The 21,028-nt window shown below is 35.3% G+C and overlaps 1 protein-coding gene across 3 annotated transcripts in view; it reads left to right on the top strand.

Moving 5' to 3' along the window:
- LRP1B (LDL receptor related protein 1B) overlaps window positions 1-21,028 on the top strand; it is a 1,950,491-nt gene that overhangs the window by 1,316,796 nt on the left and 612,667 nt on the right. For all 3 annotated transcript variants that reach the window (XM_031651763.1, XM_031651762.1, XM_031651761.1), the window contains 4 exons: window positions 5,298-5,429; window positions 6,762-6,989; window positions 15,560-15,734; window positions 16,598-16,692. In XM_031651763.1, the coding sequence (XP_031507623.1) occupies window positions 5,298-5,429; window positions 6,762-6,989; window positions 15,560-15,734; window positions 16,598-16,692 (630 nt within the window). The remainder of the gene's footprint in view (window positions 1-5,297; window positions 5,430-6,761; window positions 6,990-15,559; window positions 15,735-16,597; window positions 16,693-21,028) is intronic.

The raw sequence follows: 21,028 nt of genomic DNA, 5'->3' as shown, positions 1-21,028 counted from the left end.
TTAATCTTTTCACCTGCAGCTATGATGTGCTCTAGAAGATTAACTTCCTAGATTTTTAGATTGCTGCAGTTTTAGAATATATACCCATATACATTTATGTACATGAATATGAATCCAAATGTCCCTACCTCTAACACAAGAATAGATACCATAAAAATTTTAGGAAAAGGCCGGGCGCAGTGGCTCAAGCCTGTAATCCTAGCACTTTTGGGAGGCCGAGACGGGCGGATCATGAGGTCAGGAGATCGAGACCATCCTGGCTAACACGGTGAAACCCCGTCTCTACTAAAAAATACAAAAAAACTAGCCGGGCGAGGTGGCGGGCGCCTGTAGTCCCAGCTACTCGGGAGGCTGAGGCAGGAGAATAGCGTAAACCCGGGAGGCGGAGCTTGCAGTGAGCTGAGATCCGGCCACTGCACTCCAGTCTGGGCGACAGAGCGAGACTCTGTCTCAAAAAAAAAAAAAAAAAAAAAAAAAAATTTAGGAAAAAAAAATGTGTGTGTGTGTATGTGTATATATATACACATATACATATATACTAAGACATATATATATATGTCTTAGTTCTTGCCAGCATATCACTTCTCTAGCTCAGAGAGTGACAAACTACAACCCTCAGGCTAAATTCAGCCCTCTGTTTTGTAAATAAAGTTTTATTTTCACACAGTCACACCTCTTCATTCACCTATTGTTTTATGGCTGCTTTTGTGTTACAGTAGCAGAGTTGAATAATTAGTATGGAAAATATAAAGCTTGAAAAAGTCCAAATATCTACCATCTGGCCTTTAATAGAAAAACCTTGCCAATCACTGGTTTAGCTAGAAAGTCCAACACATACTAATACAAAATATATGAACAAATGCCACTAACTAGAAAATAGGACAGCAAGCAATGAATTGTCTAATTGCCTTGTAAAAGCAATAATTACAACCAATATTTCATGATGAAATAAATCCACATTAGCTGGCTTCATTAGAAAATGTTTCATGGCAGAAAAATGAATTGAGCTGGGACATCAAGGAAGGTTAATGTAAAGATACTGATGATGAAATTCTAGGGGAAGAAAAATACATCATCTGGAGGTGGAAAAGAATAAACTATAGGTATTCAGGGAATGATGAGAAATACCTTTTAGTGTGTACACAATGTGTATGTAGAAGGAAAGTGGTAGATGAGGCTTGGAAGATAGATTTGTGTTTTAGAAAGAGAGGTGGGTATATCTGGGACAGTATCACGACGTACCAGTTACATAGCCATAGCAGTCATTCAAAGGTGAGGAAATGAATTTGGAAATCCGTTGGAAGAGTAGAGGTAAAAAGAAAGGAAACACATATTAGACCAAATCTGTACAATACTTGAGAAATGATTAAATATGGCAGTGAAAAAGAAATAAAAAAATGCTTTGGAGTACAAATTTTGTGTGTTTGGAAGGTTGATGACTTCTGTTTTGTTTTTTGTTTACTTGCTTTTAGAGACAGTCTTGCTCTGTGGGTCAGGCTGGAGTGCAGTGGTATGATCATAGCTTACTGCAGCCTTAAAATCCTGGGCTCAAGGGATCCTCTTATCTTGGCCTCCCAAAGCACAGGGATTACAGATGTGAGTCACCACACCTGGCCTTGATCACTTCTTTAACAAAAGTAAACAGAGAGTGGATCAGAATAAAGATCTGGAGGGTAAATGGTAGTAGGAGGGAAACCAGTCTGACTAGTGCTGAGGAGTCTTAAGGGGAAACATTAATAGTAGGAGATAAGGCTGAGACTTTGTGAGATAGACTGTGGGAAGTCATTCTTTTTTTTTTTTTTTTTTTTCCCAGTAGAGATGGGACCTACCTGTCTTGCCCAGGCTGGTCTCTATCTGCTGGACTTAAGCAATCCTCCCGCTTCAGCCTCCCAAAGTTCTGGGATTATTGGTATGCCTAGCCCTAAATTTCTAAACCAGATATGATCAAGTATGTGTTCTAAAAAGATAACTCTATGTAATGCAGGGAGTCTAGATATCAAAGATTCGTTAGGAGTTTCATGTAACAATCTATGCAGGAAATGGAGAAAACCTAAATTGAGCCGGTGACCATAGAATGGAAGAGAATTGAGTACTGGGTTAGTGTATAGAAACTTAAGCACCTTGGGGTAAGAACTCGTCCATTATTATATCTCTGCTTTTTTTTTCACAGTGTTTTAAACAACTAGGTGCTTCATAATGTTTTATTCAATGCATAAATAAAAGGTGGGGGGTATTACAGGTGTATCTCTAAGGTTTTATATTTTGTCAATTTGAGTTTAGACAATATGAATTATTTGGTGAATCCAGTCTGCCCAGCTGTATTTATATTTCATCTGTTAAGATTTGTTATAGCATTCCATTGATCAATGGCTTTTCCATCTTTTGGATACAAATAGATGAAATAGGCTTGGCTTTGGTAGAAGTTTGCAGCCTCTGCAATCCTACTGGATTTTGCAGTAGTGTCTCTTATAAAATAGCTACTTACTATCTAATTATAATAGATATGTCTTATAAGGCTTTGTGGGCCATGTGGTCTTTATTGAAGCTGTTCAATTCTGCTATTGTAGTATGATAACAACCATGGCTAATATGTAAACCAATGCACATGGTTATGTTTCAATAAAACTTTATTTACAAAAACAGTCAGTGGACCAGATTTGTTTCATGAGTTACTGTCTGCTAATCCCTGCTTTCTATAAAAATGTGAGTATTATGAACAGTATTTTTAAATTTGGTAATTGGAATAGGTAGCTGTGTTCAAGCACTTGTTTGGAAAGAAACTTTGAAATAATATTGTTGAATCCTTTAAAGTGAGAAGAGATGAAAATGAAAAGTAAGAATTCTTGGTGGATTTTTCATTCTGTGAAGCACAAAATATTGTGAATTATACATTACAGCATTATTAATAAGACATTGGGCTACAAAGTCAATGCAATTTTTTATTTTAGTATGTACATAGAAACTTAATATCTTTGCTTTTAAAAAGTATTTTTTTTTTCATAATTATAGGGTGTTGAGAAGAGTTGGTATGATTCTGGCCTAAAAATAATGATGCTCAAAGTGAAATTCAAGTACCTACCATTAGACTGTTATGGATTATGCTTTTAATTTTCCCGAGAAATAGCATTTCCTATGCTAGTGTTTTTGAACAAACTTCTTTTTCCTTCTGCTCTTCCCTTTTACTCCTCTTTCTTTTTTCTTTTCTCCTTCCTCATTTTACTTTATTTTATTTTTTCAGATATGGGGGAATTTGGGTTTTCTCTTTCTATCTACCTGACTGGGTAACCTTGACTTGATATATGACACTTAACACTGCCTCTTACTCACTCCTCCTCCTGTCCTACAACACCTTTCTGCCTTTCCTTCCCACCTACTTTCTTGCTTCTCTAACTTGTGATTCCTTAGGGACTTCAATTATTATAACAGAAAATCGAAAGATAACAAAGAACAAAAAAATAACTACTTACTCTGTGTGATAAAGGAATTGCGCTAGAAAGAAATCTCTAGAACAATAGCTTCTACTCTTTTCTAATATATTTTGTTCTTAATTTTCTTAGGAGAATGAGTTGTTTGTGAGTCTCTTATTTTCCTTTATTTATTTATTTATTTATTTATTGTTTTTAACAAATACAAAGACACTATTACTTTTATCATCTTGATGTGAGGAATGTTAAAAATTGCGAAAAACTGCATTGAATATTTATCAAATCAGTTCATGTCTTATATCCTCTACATTTTTATTATCTCTTTGATTTGTATTCTTTGTGTTTTAAAACCCCACAGGACTGCTATTTACTTCTGTAAGGGGGAGGAAATTTCTTTTCTCTATCCATCTCAGGTTCATGGCTGAGGTCTATAACGAAAGACAGATTAACAAGAAAAGTACACAAACTTAATACACATATTATATGACACAAGAGCCTTCTGAGGAAATAAAGACCTGAAGAAATGGTTAAAATCTGGGTAGTTTTATGCTAGGAAGTATTATCTAATGGTAATAAACTAGGGAAAAATTAGCAAGGCCTGTTTGTTCAGATTCTTTTCTGTGTCCCTGTGTCTTCAGACATAAGGATGTTCCTTTCCTCGGGGCTTAGGAAGGGCACCTCTACATGAGAGTTTGTAATCTGCTTCAGGGGAGGTCAGAAAATCCTTTCTAGTTTTCATGACCTGTTTCAGGAAAGAGGAGTGGAGGGAAGTCACAGAGACCTTCCTGCTTCTGTCATTTTCCAGTGGGCAAAGGTGGCATATTTGGGGCATGTGTCAACCCTATCACTACTTCGAGCAAGGGGACATGGTTGGAAGATACCACTCATGAGTTGAAAGCTAACATTTTCTTGATGGGGCTGCGAGAATAACTCGTTTCTGCCTTCAATTCAGTAGCCTAGTTCTAATGACTTTTTTTCTACTAGATAGGCTCTATAAAAATAAGATTAAAGATATTAGATAAATTACAATCTTATCTAAAAGACACGATGACAGAACAAGAAACATAAAATTCAAAATGTCTCAAGACATTCGATGCCATCACAGAATGACATTAAGCTGCAAAATTTAATATTCTGTTCTCAATTTGAAAAATCATAACTTATTTATACAAGGGAATTGAGTAAGTATGTACAAGTGGAGCGATCCTTAGCCATGGAATTAGCTAATACAGAAAAAGTAACAAAGAAGTAGATGACTTAATCATGAAGACAGACAGACATTTCTTCACATAGGCCTCATCTGAAGAAGAGTATGCATTTGAAGGAAAGGTATATATGTAACAGCAGTTTCCTAGGAAGCATTTAAAAGTGGTGTGCCAAGGCAAGAACTGTAACCTCCGCCTCCCGGGTTCAAGCGATTCTCCTGCCTCAGCCTACTGAGTAGCTGGGACTAGAGGTGTGTGTCACCACGCTCAGCTAATTTTTTGTATTTTTAGTAGAGATGGGTTTTCACGGTGTTAGCCAGGATGGTCTTGATCTCCTGACCTCATGATGTGCCTGCCTTGGCCTCCCAAAGTGCTGGGATGACAGGCGTGAGCCACTGCACCCGGCCACTACCTCTAAGCAATAGGATGCATGCCATTTGTCTGAGAGAGAATTGATGGAGTTTTCTTAGTTATCTTTGAAATAATGTTTTTATTAATATAATTCCTGTGTATGATTGTCTATTATTGTCATATTAATCACCCTACTAATGGGTTCTATGTAGGAAACTGTACTTTGAATCATTAGGTGAATAACCCCTGTCAACCTCACAGGTTCCCTAATACATTCTTCCTTCTTCACTGTTCATATTTCACTGTGTAATTACAGCTCCCAATCCTTGTGCAGCTAATGACGGCAAAGGCCCCTGCTCTCACATGTGTCTAATCAATCACAATAGGAGTGCTGCATGTGCATGCCCCCACTTGATGAAGCTTTCTTCAGACAAGAAGACCTGCTATGGTAAATTTCTTATAGTTCTAATCAAAAATAAAAATACAATTGAATTCTCTCAAATTATATTAGCATTCAGATTTTACTCATATTAAAATAGAGGAAGTTTTTTTTCTGTTTTCAAAAATATTTTAGGTGGTGGTGCTATTTCTAGCCACTACTGATGATTCATCTGCTCTGGGGAAAACTGGCAAATTCTTTAAATATGTGACATGTTATACTTCGTTATTTATTACCTTACTCATTTTTTTTCTTCCTATTTTCTTATTTGATACGTTAGCAGAATTTATCTCCGCAAAACAGGAAGATTTTTAAGTGAAAGTGCATTATCAGAAAATGATAATGTAGGTAACCTGCATAACAAAGAGGTGCTTAACAGCTTTAATCTGCTCTTCTAAAGTCATTCTAGCATCATTTGGTAGAGAATTATCAACCCAAAAGGGGAAAAAGTGAAGTAAAATATATAACTTGGAAAAATTAAAAAAAAAAAAAAAAACCCACACATTTAAACAATGCATTTGAACTAAAAAAGATAAATTTTGTGAATAAAAATTTTTGCTTTCTGTTAATAATTGTATTTATTTGCAATACATTACTTAATTTTAAGTACAGAAAAAAATATCAAAATTTAAGTCAGGCATTTAGGTACATGTAGCGTTAATTTACATAATAATAACATATCTCAACACCAATAAACTAAGACAACAACAAAAAAAATAGAATATCTGTAACTACTATTTATATTTGCTCTGACATTTTACAAATGTAGTGCAAGGAAGGCGTCTATGGAAGTAAAAGTGATATAATGGCTCACAATGTTAGTTACCACAGATTTACAAAAAATTACACTAAAAGCATGCTTTAAATTATTTGAGCCCTAATTTTTATAGGAAAAATATATATGAGATTTCTAATAGCATGTTTAGTTTTATCTTATTCAAAGACAGTATAGAAAAACTGTTCTTGGAGTCCCTCAAAATCTTGCCATGGAATACAATATTGTAATTATGTACAAAGTACAAATATGGTATTTGACACTTGGAGTTTATGTAGTTTAGCAACTTTGAAATTCTAAGGTCACTGAGAATTGATTACTGAGAATATCTGGGCGTTTCTAGCCAAAGAAAAATGATGATGTAAGGCTTCTAACTCATTTTACATTTGTTTCTATTAAATACCTTAATTTAAAATAGATAAATTGTGACTTCATTGTTTCCATCAAGTATTGATTATGATGTTCAGGAGTTAACATGTATTAAATCAAGTAATATTTTAGAATTTCTAGACTATTTCAAGCTTGCCAACTTCATAAGAGAAAAACAATTTCTATTTCTTTTTTAGAAATGAAAAAATTTCTTCTTTATGCAAGACGTTCTGAAATCAGAGGAGTGGATATTGACAATCCATATTTTAACTTTATCACGGCATTTACAGTTCCTGATATTGATGATGTTACTGTGATAGACTTCGATGCATCTGAGGAACGTTTATATTGGACAGATATTAAAACACAAACCATTAAACGAGCTTTTATTAATGGAACTGGGTTAGAAACTGTTATTTCAAGAGGTAAAAGATTTGTACATGTTATAACTTTAAAAATGTTTGTTATTCAATTTGTAATAATCACAAGTCTTTTATATTATTTCTCTATTACTCAACTCTATGCTGTTAATTGAAAGTTAGAATTGAATAGATATTTAATAATATGCTACATCCTTACAATTGTAGAATGTTATAATTAAATTGCACAGAGCAGACTGATAATTGGAAATTTACATTCATGTGAAGAAAAACTTCAGAACAGATCACCTTAAAATTTAGATTTCTCGGCTGGGCATGGCGGCTCATGGCGGTAATCTCAGCACTTTGAGAGGCCGAGTCAGGAGTTTGAGACTAGCCTGAAGCAACATGGTGAAACCCTGTCTCTACTAAAAATACAAAATTAGTCGAACGTGGTGGCACACACATGCAATCCCAGGTACTTGGGAGAGTGAGGCAGGAGAATCACTCGAACCCGGGAGGTGGAGGTTGCAGTGAACCAAGATCATACCATTGGACTCCAGCATGGTCAAGAAGAGCAAAACTCCATCCCTCCAAAAAGTAAAAAAATAAAAATTTAAAAAAATTTACATGTCTAAATAAACAGACTTAAAGCCTCTTTCTTGCTGATGGAGGAATAGTTACATTTGCATAGATAAAATATAGGATATTAGGAAGGACTGGCTTATCTTTTTTTTTTTGAAACAGAATCTCACTTTGTCACCCAGGCTACAGTGCAGTGGCACAATCTCGGCTCACTGCAACCTCCACCTCCCAGGTTCAAGCAATTCTCTGCCTCAGCCTCCCAAGTAGCTGGGATTACAGGCACCCACCACCACACATGGCTAATTTTTTTTTTTTTTTTTTAGTAGATACGGGGTTTCAGCATCTTGGCCAGGCTAGTCTTGAACTCCTGACCTCGCGATCCACCCACTTTGGCCTCCCAAAGTGCTGGGATTACAGGCGTGAGCCACCACGCCCAGCCTCCCTCCCTTACTTAAGCTTATAAACAACTTCCCTTTGCACATATTTTTATAGATCTAGGCTAAACAAATAAAACAGGAAAACTGTTCCTATTTCCTGACCCAGCAGGTTGAATGATAGGTTCTAAGAGAATGCTGTTCACCTAACCATTACAAAAATAGCAGTAATTTGTCCCAACATAGAGAACATAGCTGAAGTGAGACATATGTGTACATGTCATGGTTGAGTTCTAAATTTGTAGTATTGAATTATCCTAATATTTGCTTAAAGTTTGGCATATTGTGATTTCTGGGTCAGTTGTTATCTTATTGAATGTGTCTTTATTGAGCACTTACTATTTGCCATGACTGAATATCCAAAGACAGTTTCTCTTCAACCTAAATTTGGTAGAAGGATTGGGAAGGGGATGGAGAAAAGAGTAATCAACAATCCGTATAGATGCATCAAACACCTATGCTTTAAAGTCTATTGAAAATTTAAAGTCAGACATATTTGTGCAATGGTAAATGTCATAAAGAAGGCAATAGGAAGTGCAGGTTTTATTCACAATCCTTTTCAATACTAGAAGGCTAGCTTGAGTACCATTAATAGATCTGAGAGTATTTGACCACTGAAATACAGTTGTATTCAAGCTAGCTCTTTTCTGATCTCAGGTTAGCACTGTTAAAAAAATTTATTGAATGGTTTGGTTATAAGCTTGTTCAAATATTTATTTCGAACTTGCTGAAAAACAGCAGTCTTTATAAAAAAGCGAATGCAAAGGTTTCCTCTTTGTTCAGAATTTTTTACAAGGGCAGGGGGAAATGTGGTTGGATAATCATTGTTAGACTGGATTTAAAATAAGAACAATGACTGATGAAATGTCATTATATTCCTTGAAACTTCAAGTAAAGGACATTAGGTGTCTCCTAAGATTGACAATCAGTTAGGTGGTCTTCCCTCAAGAAATTCACCAAAGTCTGACAGAAAAATGTTCAAGTACTTTATTATAAATATTTAATATTACCCAAAAGGCTCTGAATTATAAAGATCAAAAGATGTTTTATCTTAAAAAAAATAGGAGACAATTTTCTGTCTTTAATTATGAACTGGTATCTAGGAGTAATTTGGTGAGTTTATCATTGAGAAAATCATCAAGACTTATTTCTAGTTAGCAGACTCTATTCACAATTATCAACCAAAATTTGAGCAAAAATGTTTTCTCACTAATAATTAATACATATACTCATTAGGAGCAATAATTACACATTCAGTCATTTTGAAAAATATTGGAACTTTTTTTTTTTTTTGAGTTGGAGTCTCACTCTGTCCCAGGATGGAATGCAGTGGTGCTATCTTGCCTCACTGCAAACTCTGCCTCCAGGGTTCAAGCTGTTCTCCTCCCTCAGCCTCCCGAGTAGCTGAAATTTAGTAGAGACAGGGTTTCACCATGTTGGTCAGGCTGGTCTCAAACTCCTGACCTTGTGATCCACCCGCCTCTGTCTCCCAAAGTGCTAGGATTACAGGCGTGAGCCACCGCACCCGGCCTGAGCATTTTCTATATAGTAAGGAACTTAAGGAGAGTCAAGACATACTGAATGGTAGGGAGCACAGAATGGAGGGATGTATCTGTACAGGCTGAAAGATTTAACAAAATAGACACCAAATTATGCCAACCTTTATAAGACAAGTTTTTAATGTTTATGTTAATTCTGAAAATAATGGGAATTAAGGAAGTGCTTCAGGGAGGGTGTGACTACATGATGAGCTTTGCCTTTGGAAGAGGCCACTTTACTGTGTTTAGTAGAGACTTCTATGAGTTGGGGGTAGATGAGCAGTGAACGCTGAGAGACAGGTTAGTTGGCTGTTACAGTGGCTCTAGTAAGAGTTACCAGAAGCCGGGACTAGAGTGGGGAAAACACAGATGGAGGAACATGGACAAATTATAGAGATATCAAAGAGTAAGAACATAAAGGAACTTAACAATCAATTGGACATAATAAAGTTTGAGGAATAGGTATTTTCGAGGATGATTCCATTTCTGACTTACGCCATGGGCTGAATAATGTTGCCTTTCAATTTCTTCCAGAATGAAACGTTGTTAAAGATGGATATATCTTTCTATTAGCAGAAAAACTTGAGATGAACTTTTGAAAATTTAGCTTCTGAACTCATCAAAGGATCTCAAATCCCACCAGTAATTGTACTTTATTTTATCCTTTCATCTTTTAGAAATTCCATGAATGACTCTGTGGAAACCTTTCTCTTACTTCTTGCACTGTGGGACTCTGTATTTTCTCACTTAACTGTCTTCTCTCTATTGGGCTTTTTCTTGAGAGACTTTATTTTCTTATCTTCCTTAGTCTAAATCTAATGTGGGGTCAGCTTCAAAAATTGGGCCCCAAAGAAATTCACTGTGCCTATCATCTCCCATTATTTTCTCCTCAAGTGGGCCATTTTCTTTTCTTTTTGTCTTCTCTCTCTCTCTCTCTCTCTCTCTCTCTCTCTCTCTCTCCTCTCTTCTCTCTCTTCTCTCTCTTCTCTCTTCTCTCTTCTCTTTTCCTTTCTTAGTTTTGCTCTTGTTGCCCAGGCGGGAGTGTAGTGGCGCGATCTCGGCTCACTGCAAACTCCGCCTTCCGGGTTCCAGCGATTTTCCTGCCTCAGCCGCCCGAGTAGCTGGAATTACAGGCACCCCCCCACCATGCCCAGCTAATTTTCTGAGACAAACACTAGCTCCTTGGTTCAAGCGTTCTTGAGGGGATGTAGAAATAGTTTGCCAGCCTTATCATTCTACGTGTCCTGAAATACCAAGCTCTTCTTAATGTATATATTGCCCACATGAGCTATTTGCTGTAAGTAGCTTGGAGCCAATAGTTTGAAAATAATTTTCTTCAGTACAAAACTCCAAGTTGGGAGCTATTTTCTGTCATTCCTTTGTAGATAGATAGTATCCCACTATCTTTTGACTTCCTCTATTGCTATTGGGAATCCCCTTGTTTTTCTAATTGTCATTCTTCTTTTGGTGATGTCTCTTTGCTCTCTAGCTGCTTATAACATCTTTCCTTTTCCCTCATTAGAATATTTGTATTTTGCTACCTAGAGTTGTTATATCTTCTATGGGGTCCTGTCTTTCATCAGTCCAGGGGAAAGAAATCCTCAAATATCCTGTTTTCTCCAACTCAGTCTTTGTACTCTACACTTTGTAAACTCTAATTTATGTATTGGACTCTAATAAATGTGCTGGACTATTCATTCTGTCTTCTAACTCACTTAATTTCTTTGTTTCTCTGTGCTAACTCTGTTAACTTCTTTCAATTTGTTTTTTAGTTCACTAGTTGAACTGTGCCTAAACTGCTATTTAACACATTCAAAAATTATTTTTTATATTGTATTTTTTAATATCACAAGTTATTTTTGGTATTCATGCTTCCAAGAGAATCTTTTAAAAGGAATCATTGCACTTATTATTATCCAAAGCATTATTTATGCCATTAAGATATTTCACCTTGTCTTTATCCTACAGATAATAATTTATGAATATGTAGATTTTGGAGGCTCGGATCTTTTGTTTATTTTTCTTTTAACTATTCTTTTATATCTCATTTCTTTGTGTGCGTTTTAATTATTTTTTTATTCTGAGGAGGAACTTAATGGGAAGTGTGAGTCCACTGGGGTGTGTCTATACCCAGAAGATCACTCTTATTTAGCTCACGCATTCTTTGTAAGTTTAAGGACTGAACCCTCTTACACTGAGCAATTCATACTCCATGAAGCTCTCCATTCTCAGTGCAAGTGTTTGCCTCTATGATTGCACCCGCTTCTATAATCCCATTTTGTCTTCCTTGATAGTTTTAGCTAACGTGTGAGTGTGTGTTAGCATGTTGAGTTTTTCCTGTCTGTCTTATGATCTCGACAATGCATTTGAAAGTTACAGTTTATCATGCATCAGTTTTGTGGCAATAAAGGGCTTTTCAGAATATACTTTACAATTAGTCTCAGTTCCAGAAATGAGAGACCCCAGAACTGGAAAATTAAACTTCCTGAGAAATATACTCAGAGGTCTTGTTCTGATTTACTTAAAAACAAAAGTTAGACCTAGAATTTATTACTTCAATATTTTTACCAAAAAGAGGAAAATATTAAATACATATTTATTTTTATTTTTCCCCCCATACGCTTATGATGAGTTTACCAGAGCACTCTGCAACAACCAAATGTGGGAATTAGTGATTGATAGCCAAAAACAAGAGTATTCTTTTAGACATAAAGATGATAATTAGAAAGTTCAATCTGGTGGGAGAAAAATGTTAAGAATAAAAAATTAGAATTAGGTTGGGCGCCTAATTCTTTGGAGTACTTTGGAGGCCGAGGTGGGTGGATCACCTGAGGTCGGGAGTTCAAGACCAGCATGATCAACATGGAGAAACCCCATCTCTACTAAAAATACAAAAAATTAGCCAGGCATGGTGGCGCATGCCTGTGATCCCAGCTACTCGGGAGGCTGAGGCAGGAGAATTGCTTGAACTTGGGAGGCGGAGGTTTTGGTGAGCCAAACCTTGCACTTTGCACATTGCACATTGCAACCTGGGCAACAAGAGCAAAACCCTGTCTCAAAAAAAGAAAAAAAGAAAAAAAAAATTAAGATTGCTTGAGTATGTATTTAAATACATACTCCTCAATATAGACATATTTGACTTTTTTTAGCTTAGTTCACATACTCTTAGATTGTGTAGTTCATGAATTTATTCATGAATTCATTAAAAATATTTATGTTGAAGGCAATGTTGTATACAACTGGGGAATTCATTAAAAATATTTATGTTGAAGGCAATGTTGTATACAATTGGGGAGAGGGGCCAAAAAGACAAATTAGCAAGGAGCCTGCCCTCAAAACTCATATGTGAAAGTAGTTATATATCAGCAAAGTAATGATTACGTTAGGTAAAAAGAGATCAACCAGGTACAGTTCTGTTAAGTTAGGCAGATGGAGACACTCTTTTCAGCTGGGATAAACAAGAGACATGACTAGGTTTTCATGGTTGAAGGAATGATGTTGATCAGCTAGCCTATTATGAATAAAATTCAGGCAAGTGGTGATGGGAGTAGGTTATGAAATCTAAATAGTTTCCCTATAGTGTGGAAAGATCAGGTAATATCTGGAAATCTGAAAACATATTCATATGGTTAAAGTGTAAAGCATTTGGTTAAAAATAGTGAGAAATAAGACTGGGAAAGTACTGTCGCTATAGTCACACTATATGGAAAAGCAGACTAAGAAATTTAGACATCACATTCTGGGTGGCTAGAAGCTATTGAATACTTTGGGGCAAGTGAAGGTCATGATTCAAAGCTCCGTAGTCAGAAAAATAACCTGGCAGCAAATAAATCAATTGCTTAGAAGAGGAAATGCTGGATACTACTGTAATATTAAAGCTGGAAAGAGATTTGAGAGAGCATGAACTATAGAATTGACAAAAGACTAAATAGATATTTATGGCTTTCATTTGGCTGTGCTTTACAATTTCAAGTGGAATATATTCTCTAGGCCATATTACTAAGAGTCTATCATAAATGAATAAAAGGATTTTGAGCAGCAGAGACAATGCTTACCCCTCACCTCCCGCCACAAAAACAAACAAAAACAACAAACAAACAAAACCAACTTTGAAGAACAAGTATTTTAGGGGAAATAGAAACTTATTGTATTATTTTTGCCAATACCAAACAATCCAAGGTAAAATGCAGAAAATATTAAGTTCTTAGATTGACAAAATATTCTTCAGCCCTACATTAGGCTGCATAAATACACATTATTTAATGTATTATAATATTCATAGCAATACTATGTGTTATCTATAGCCCATTTCACAGGTAAGAAAAGAGACTAAAAGACATTTAAATGACTTGATTAATGACAAAAATAGACACTCAACCTGAACATCAACCCAAATATTCTTATTACATCAATACAACCTCTCAGTAAGCAATTAATTCCAGAGAGTGAAAGGAAGGGAAGAAGGAATAAAGATTCTGAGTGAGGGAAATAAATATATATAAGATGTGGCAGGTTTAATTTTAAGGAAGTGGTATATTACTTTTGTCTTAAAAAAAAAAAAAAAGAAACTGGTTGAGGATGACTGAAAATAAGAAGAAATGTGAAGTTTAAGATTGAGAAATAAGTGTATATTTGAAATTAACCAACTTACCTGTACATTAATCATGAAAAGTAATTTGCAGAGTGAGAGGGTTCTTGATTTGAAGAGAACCGGAAACACGAGTAATATCTTCTAAGGCAACTGTGATTAATAGTTACTTAGAAGTACTAAAAGGATTTTTGAGCAGCAAGGTAGGCTCAGTTGAGATTCTGGCATGGAAATGTAAGCTGGAAACCTACCATTCAAATACTGCACTTTACGGCTGACTCAGAACTGTCAGGCCCCCACATCTTGTTTTGCTGTCTTACATTTTGAACTAGTTGGCATACTTTACAGATCTGGAGTTTCCACTTTCACATTAAAAAAATCTAGCTTTGTGGCTTCTTCCGAAAAGAATAAAAATGGAAGATATAGCAATTTGACTAGAGCTAAGTAGCAGCCGCTCAGAAGTTTTGATTGGAATCACCAACCTTGAGCAATAACAGAATCTTGGGCCTCTCCTCGGAACTACTGAATTAGAATCTTTATTTTTAACAGTCTCCAGGTGTCTTGTAAGTTTGAGAAATAGTGGTCTAGAGAACTCTATAAGTACAGAATGCTAGAAAATATTAAAATTTTCTAAAATAAAACCAAAATCAAGATAATCAAATGCTATAAATTTGACATTAAACTGGACTACTTTATATGTTAACATTTCTGAAAAGATTTTTCTGCATTCATCCTTTATAACATTTTATTTTTGTTTTTCTTGAAAAGGTGCAATTTTTAAGTGGAAGTTGGAATGTGAAATTATATTTAAGTCTAAATTCCATAATTGTTTTAAAAGGTGTCTAATTCAATAATACAGGACTAACAACCAAAATATTTATATTGACTGTAACAAATCCAAACTTAATTCGATTTCAGAATTTTCTGCAGAATCCACGTTGAAGGAATGTTAAAATGATTTTATTGAATTTTCTCTTCTCAGTCAATTTCTCTTAATTATGTTTTGAAAGATGTTCAACTCTGGTGGTTCTTTTAGGAAAGTTGAATTGTTTTATTTCATTTTAGTAACAACTTGGCACTTAAAACATAAAATAGCCCATTTGTTGATGGCCCACAAGTACTTTCTCCTAACTAGAAAGATGTGCTACCAACTAGAGAAGCTATTACTCTAATTTGAATTTTGGTCACCTTGGCTCATAAGACTGCTGCCTGTGTTTGCTCTTAAGTGTTTACTAGTGAATCATTGACTGTTAGTGTAATTTCAATGCTAATTGTTGCTTCAGGTTTTCAAATAGCTCAGCAGTAAGACATTAATGATTATTCATGCCTTAAGAAGGGCTGATAAGGGAATGAGATTACAATCTTGTGTGATTTTAGCTAACAAATTAAAGTGTAAATTAAATTTCCCCTCAGATAGAAAATAACTACTTGGAGAGCCAATACAATGAAAACCTTCATTCACTTTTAAATCTTCTCTTTCCTGTTTTATAGATATTCAGAGTATCAGAGGACTAGCAGTGGATTGGGTGTCACGTAATTTATACTGGATTAGCTCAGAATATGATGAAACGCAAATTAATGTGGCAAGGCTAGATGGCTCTTTGAAAACCTCAATTATCCATGGAATCGATAAGCCTCAGTGTCTTGCAGCTCACCCAGTCAGGGGGTAAAGTATGATTATTTTTTTTTTAAGCTTTTCCAAAATTTCAGAGACTTTTGCTCTGATTTTATATAAAAACACTATTTAATTCAGAGGATATATATGTATATATATATATCAGCCACAAGAGTCACAAAATTTAAATATGGAAACTGTAAAAGAGATTCCTGGTTAGAGTTGTATTATCTGGAGATTATATATATCCTACACCAACATATATATCTGTGACATGTGTCGTAAGATCTCATTAATTTGTGTTTCTAAGAAATGACAGTTCTGAATAAAAACAGATGTAGGAGAAAGTGGTTGCTTTCATTTTGAAAGCCAGTGGTTAAAAATGCATGTACTGCATGTTGGTATCATGGTCGCTGCTATGTAGATCAGATTCTTCAATCTTTTGGATGGTCACCTTGTACCCTTAAGGGAGCTTGCATAGAGCTGAAAGAGATTCTTTTCTCTCTAGTGCTTTCAACAGCAATAGTAGAAATGAGTGTGTTACCCTCTGTGACATCTGATTTTTTCAGAGTCAAGAGGACTCAATCTTGATGAATTACTTAACAAAGAAAATAATTTACTATAGTCTTAGCTAAATATTCAGTCATGTATGTAGGAGGAAAAAGGAAGTGAGATTTTTTTTTTTTTTTTTTTTTTTTTTCCACTGACAGGAAAAAGCAAGAATGGTACTTACTTCTCAGGCAAATATGTAGGTTATCGCCAGCAAATGGCTGAACAATTTTCGATTTTTCTGAAGAGAGTTACTCCTGAGTCCAGAATATATTCTTATGTTTACTTTGTTTTTTAGTATATATTTCTACTCAGTGAGTAGGTCTACATCTAATATTTTCAATCCATATCTCTTTTGAATTAAGAAAACTCTACTGGACCGATGGAAACACAATTAACATGGCAAATATGGATGGCAGTAATAGCAAGATTCTGTTTCAGAATCAGAAGGAGCCAGTTGGTAAGTATTTTTTAATAGTCACCAAGTTTTCAATGTGACAAACCTATACTTGTACAATATACCTTTGATCTAGATCCTAAAAGAAAATATTAAAGATTAGTAAAATAAGTAAATTCAGGAATTGATCAATTTCATTGAATCCATTGGGTTTCTGTTAGGTTTATTAGTCAAAGTTCTCTAAAGGGACAGAATTAATAGGATAAATGAACATACAAAGGGGAGTTTATTAGGAGAATTGACTCACAGGATCACAAGGTGAAGTCCCACAATAGGCCATCTGCAAGTTGAGGAACCTGGAAGCTAGTCCGAGTCCCAAAACCTCAAAAGTAGGAAAGCCGACAGTGCAATCTTCAGTCTGTAGCCAAAGGCCTGAGAGCCCCTTGCAAATCACTAGTGTTAAGTCCAAGAGTACAAAAGCTGAAGAACTTGAAGTATGAGGTTCAAGGGCAGGAAGTATCCAGCATGGGAGAAAGATGGAGGCCAGAAGACTCACCAAGTCTGCTCTTTCTCTGCCTGCTTTTATGCTAGAAGCTGGTTAGATCGTGCCCACCCAGACTGAGGGTGGGTCTGCTTCTCCCAGTCCACGGACTCAAATGTTAATCTCCTTTGGCAACAGCTTCACAGACACACCCAGGAACAATACTTTGCATTCTGCAATCCAAACAAGTTGACACTCAATATTAACCATCACATCAGGCGAGGAGGAAACATTATCTGAACAGGAAGATTAATTTTTTAACATAATTTTTGCAATGTATTAAATAAGTTACATTAATGTAATTAATAAATATTTTTACTGGTGAAATATCTGATACAATACTACAGTGGCAGTATAACTACTGAGTCTTTTCCTGATCATCATTATTGTGTCATTATTGATAATTACAAGGTTTTGGGTTTTGATAGTTAGTATTTAGTCTTTATTTACTCTGCAGTGTGTTAATTTAGTTTCTTATTCTACCTTTGCCAACCATTGCAAATAATCAGATATAACATGATGGCACTGACAGAGAACTTTGACTTGTTCCCAAGAAATATCTTTGAAAATATTAAGTATAAACATTCTCTTAGAATATAATATTTTACCCATTTGTATGTAGATATCTATAATACTGTTTTGAACCTTAATCACTTTTTCCTCATGTTTTCTTGCATACCTTTGAGAAGCAAATACTGTTACAGGGCCTATTTGTCATTTCCAAATACCTTTCAAAATATTAGTAAGCCCCAATTGTGGTATTATTATAATAAAGATGCAAATGGTGGAATATACAACAGAAAATTCATTATTTTGTTTCAGTTGAATACTATGTATTTTTCGAATCTGGGAAAACAATCAATATATCATGAAGCTTGTCAATTTTTTCTTAGTTTTAGAAATTTAGAAACTTAGTTTTAGAAATTTAGGGCACATTTTTTCATAGTCATGATTCAATAAAGGTGTAGTATCACTAAGATTTGCAATAAATAATTCTTTTCATGTGGTCTGTAGAATAAACCTCTGACATAAAATGATACTGTTAACAGCTCTTTAACCAGTTTGTTCTAAGATTTTTACATAATTTAAAGTCAGGGTTGTATTAGAAATTAAAGGCAAATTGAAACACTAATGCTTCTATGTGGGAGATGATAGAATTAAAGAAACAAGGGTCTCTACAAGATTAGGGCCCATACAAAGGACTCAATTTGAACTAAGGCAATTCAGCTGGTCCTTATCTGGAACTGTTCAGAATATGTAATGTTGAAAAATGAGTGTGATAGAAATAGCATAAGCAAATCGAGCCCTTACATTGTAATATGGTAATCATAGTTTATACCAAAATGTTAATGTATATGCTTATTTCTATAATGGTGAAAACCTTGTCTTTTCTAACACTAAATATCCAGTTTCCTACTCAATTTTTTTTTTTAATAAAAGGCCTAACAGCTTATAATTTTAAATTAAAAAAGTTTATAAGAGAGGTATTTGTGTTACCTATTCACAATTTATAGCTGGTCCCTCAGATGTCGTTCACCAAGTGATATTTTTAACTGCATAAGGATGATGATTCAGCTTTCAATAATACATATGTCTACTTTATGTCAGTGATTATATTTCAAAATGTAAAAAAATAGATTTTCAAAATGACACTTTTTAAAAGTTTTAATTTGTACAAGACATATTATTTTAGCATAATTGACTATACCTTAAATCAGTATTGAATATGGCTGTGAGTCAAACATTCATTTATTCAATAAACAGATTTTTATTGAGTATTGGATTTTGCACTAGGCCTGTTGATAAAAATTTGACACTGTCCTTTTCCTGATGGGGCACAGGAACCTAAATTATTTTAGATTCCATTAAGTAAATTTAACTCATTGCCCTTGAGCAAGTTACTTTTAGCTTGGTGTGCTTGGTTTCCCTATTCATATAATCAAGACAAAATGTCTTTTTTTATAAGGTTCTCATGAGAACTGAATGAGAAAAATTTATGAGGCAAAACATCTGGCCCTTAATAATAGAAACTGTCAGTAATAGCGGTAGTGTGTACATTAGGTCCAACAGACTGGAATTCAAATTATATGATTGTCTGTAGTATTAAGACTCTAAGTGAGTTTACTGAAGAATAAACAGAATAGATTCCATAGAAATGTAGTAGAGGAAATATACATAACCAAGTGGGCCTCTGAAATGAGCAAATGTTTACGTAAATGTAGGGATTTAACTCAGTACTGCTTTGCTGCTCGGGCTAAGAGGCAAACAAGTTTAAGGTTAAGCACCTTCTGGTAACTTTCTACTTTAGCTTGCTATTCCTGTTAAGCAGGTGCCCAGATTGATAGTCTCCCCAGTGCTTAATGAAAAGCTGTGTTGTCCATGTATAAATGCAATACTCTTCTTTTTAACTTTTTAAATACTTCCAAAATCTGAATGCTCTACAGCAATTCCCCAGCCTGCTATATACTGTCACATCTCTCTCTGCCCCAGAAATCCTTATTTTAGATACCGACAAGAAGAAAGTGAGCAGACGAAGTCTCTCCTGCCTCTATTCTCTCCCATCTCCCTACCATGAGCAATGTTTATAGATCACTTAACATCTCCTTTGGTAACATTCACCATTTGGATTTGCCAATCCAAATTAAGGGAATTAAATTGTTCAAAGTCTAAGTACAAGAAGAAAAAGAAAATTAAGAAATCCAGAAATTAGGGACAATGTATAGCAATTTTCACATATACATAAAACATTCTTTTTGTCATATTTCAGGGACAACACGGTTGGGGAAAAAACTGTTATTTGAGGAACCAAACACATCTGAATATGAATCACTGCTTCGATGCGTGTGCTCTGTGACTTTGAAATAGAGTCTTGCCTTTTCTTTTTTTTTTTTTTTTTTTTTTTTTTGAGACTGAGTCTGGCTCTGTAGCCCAGGCTGGAGTGCAGTAGCGGATCTCAGCTCGCACCTGGCTCCGCCTCCCGGGTTCGTGTTCTCCTGCCTCAGCCTCCGGTGCTTCTGGGACCACGGTATGCACTACCTACGCCCGGCTATAGTTTTGTATTTTTAGTAGAGGCGGGGTTTCACGTGTTGTAGGGATGGTCTCGTCTCCTGACCTTGTGTCCTCCTTCCCGTCTCAGCCTCCCAAAGAGATGCTGGGATTACAAACTTGAGCTACAGCAGCTAAAGTCTTGCAGCTTTTCCTAAGGCTCAGTTGCATATCTATACAATGGAGATAATATCTAACTTATGTGGTTATTTTTAGAATTAAAGGCTCATATGCAGTATCTCATGTTCTAGTTATTTCATATTTAAGTATTCTAGAGAGTTCTTATATATGTATTCAAGAAAGTACATTAAATAATATTTAAAAATTTAAAAGAGACTACATCTTCATTAAAATGAATGAGTAAATGCAGCATTTTCATTACTAAAGTATGATATATACATACAGGTGTGTGTGTGTCTACTTACATACATATATATGTAGGGAAGTTCAAACTTTCCCTTTGAAGGTTTGAGTCTAAGTCTGCTGAAATAAATTAACAATAGGCAGATTAACAGGGAAAAAAAGGCATACAAATGTATTAACGTGAACATGGACACGGGAGTCCTGCAAATATAAAACTCTAAAAACAGGCATGTGGCCAGGTGTGGTGGCTCACACCTGTAATCCCAGCACTTTGGGAGGCTGAGGCAGGTGGATCGCCTGGAGTCAGGAGTTTGAGACCAGCCTTGCCAACATGGTGAAAACCTGTCTCTACTGAAAAATACAAAAAAATTAGCCAGGTGTGGTGGCATGTGGTTGCAGTGAGCCAAGATCGTGCCATTGCACTCTGGCCTGGGCAACAAGAGCAAAACT

The sequence above is a fragment of the Papio anubis genome, chromosome 10 (assembly GCF_008728515.1).
Source record: "Papio anubis isolate 15944 chromosome 10, Panubis1.0, whole genome shotgun sequence".
NCBI lineage: Eukaryota > Metazoa > Chordata > Mammalia > Primates > Cercopithecidae > Papio > Papio anubis.
Note: the sequence above shows the minus strand (reverse complement) of the source record. Positions and strands in the feature narration are given on the sequence as shown.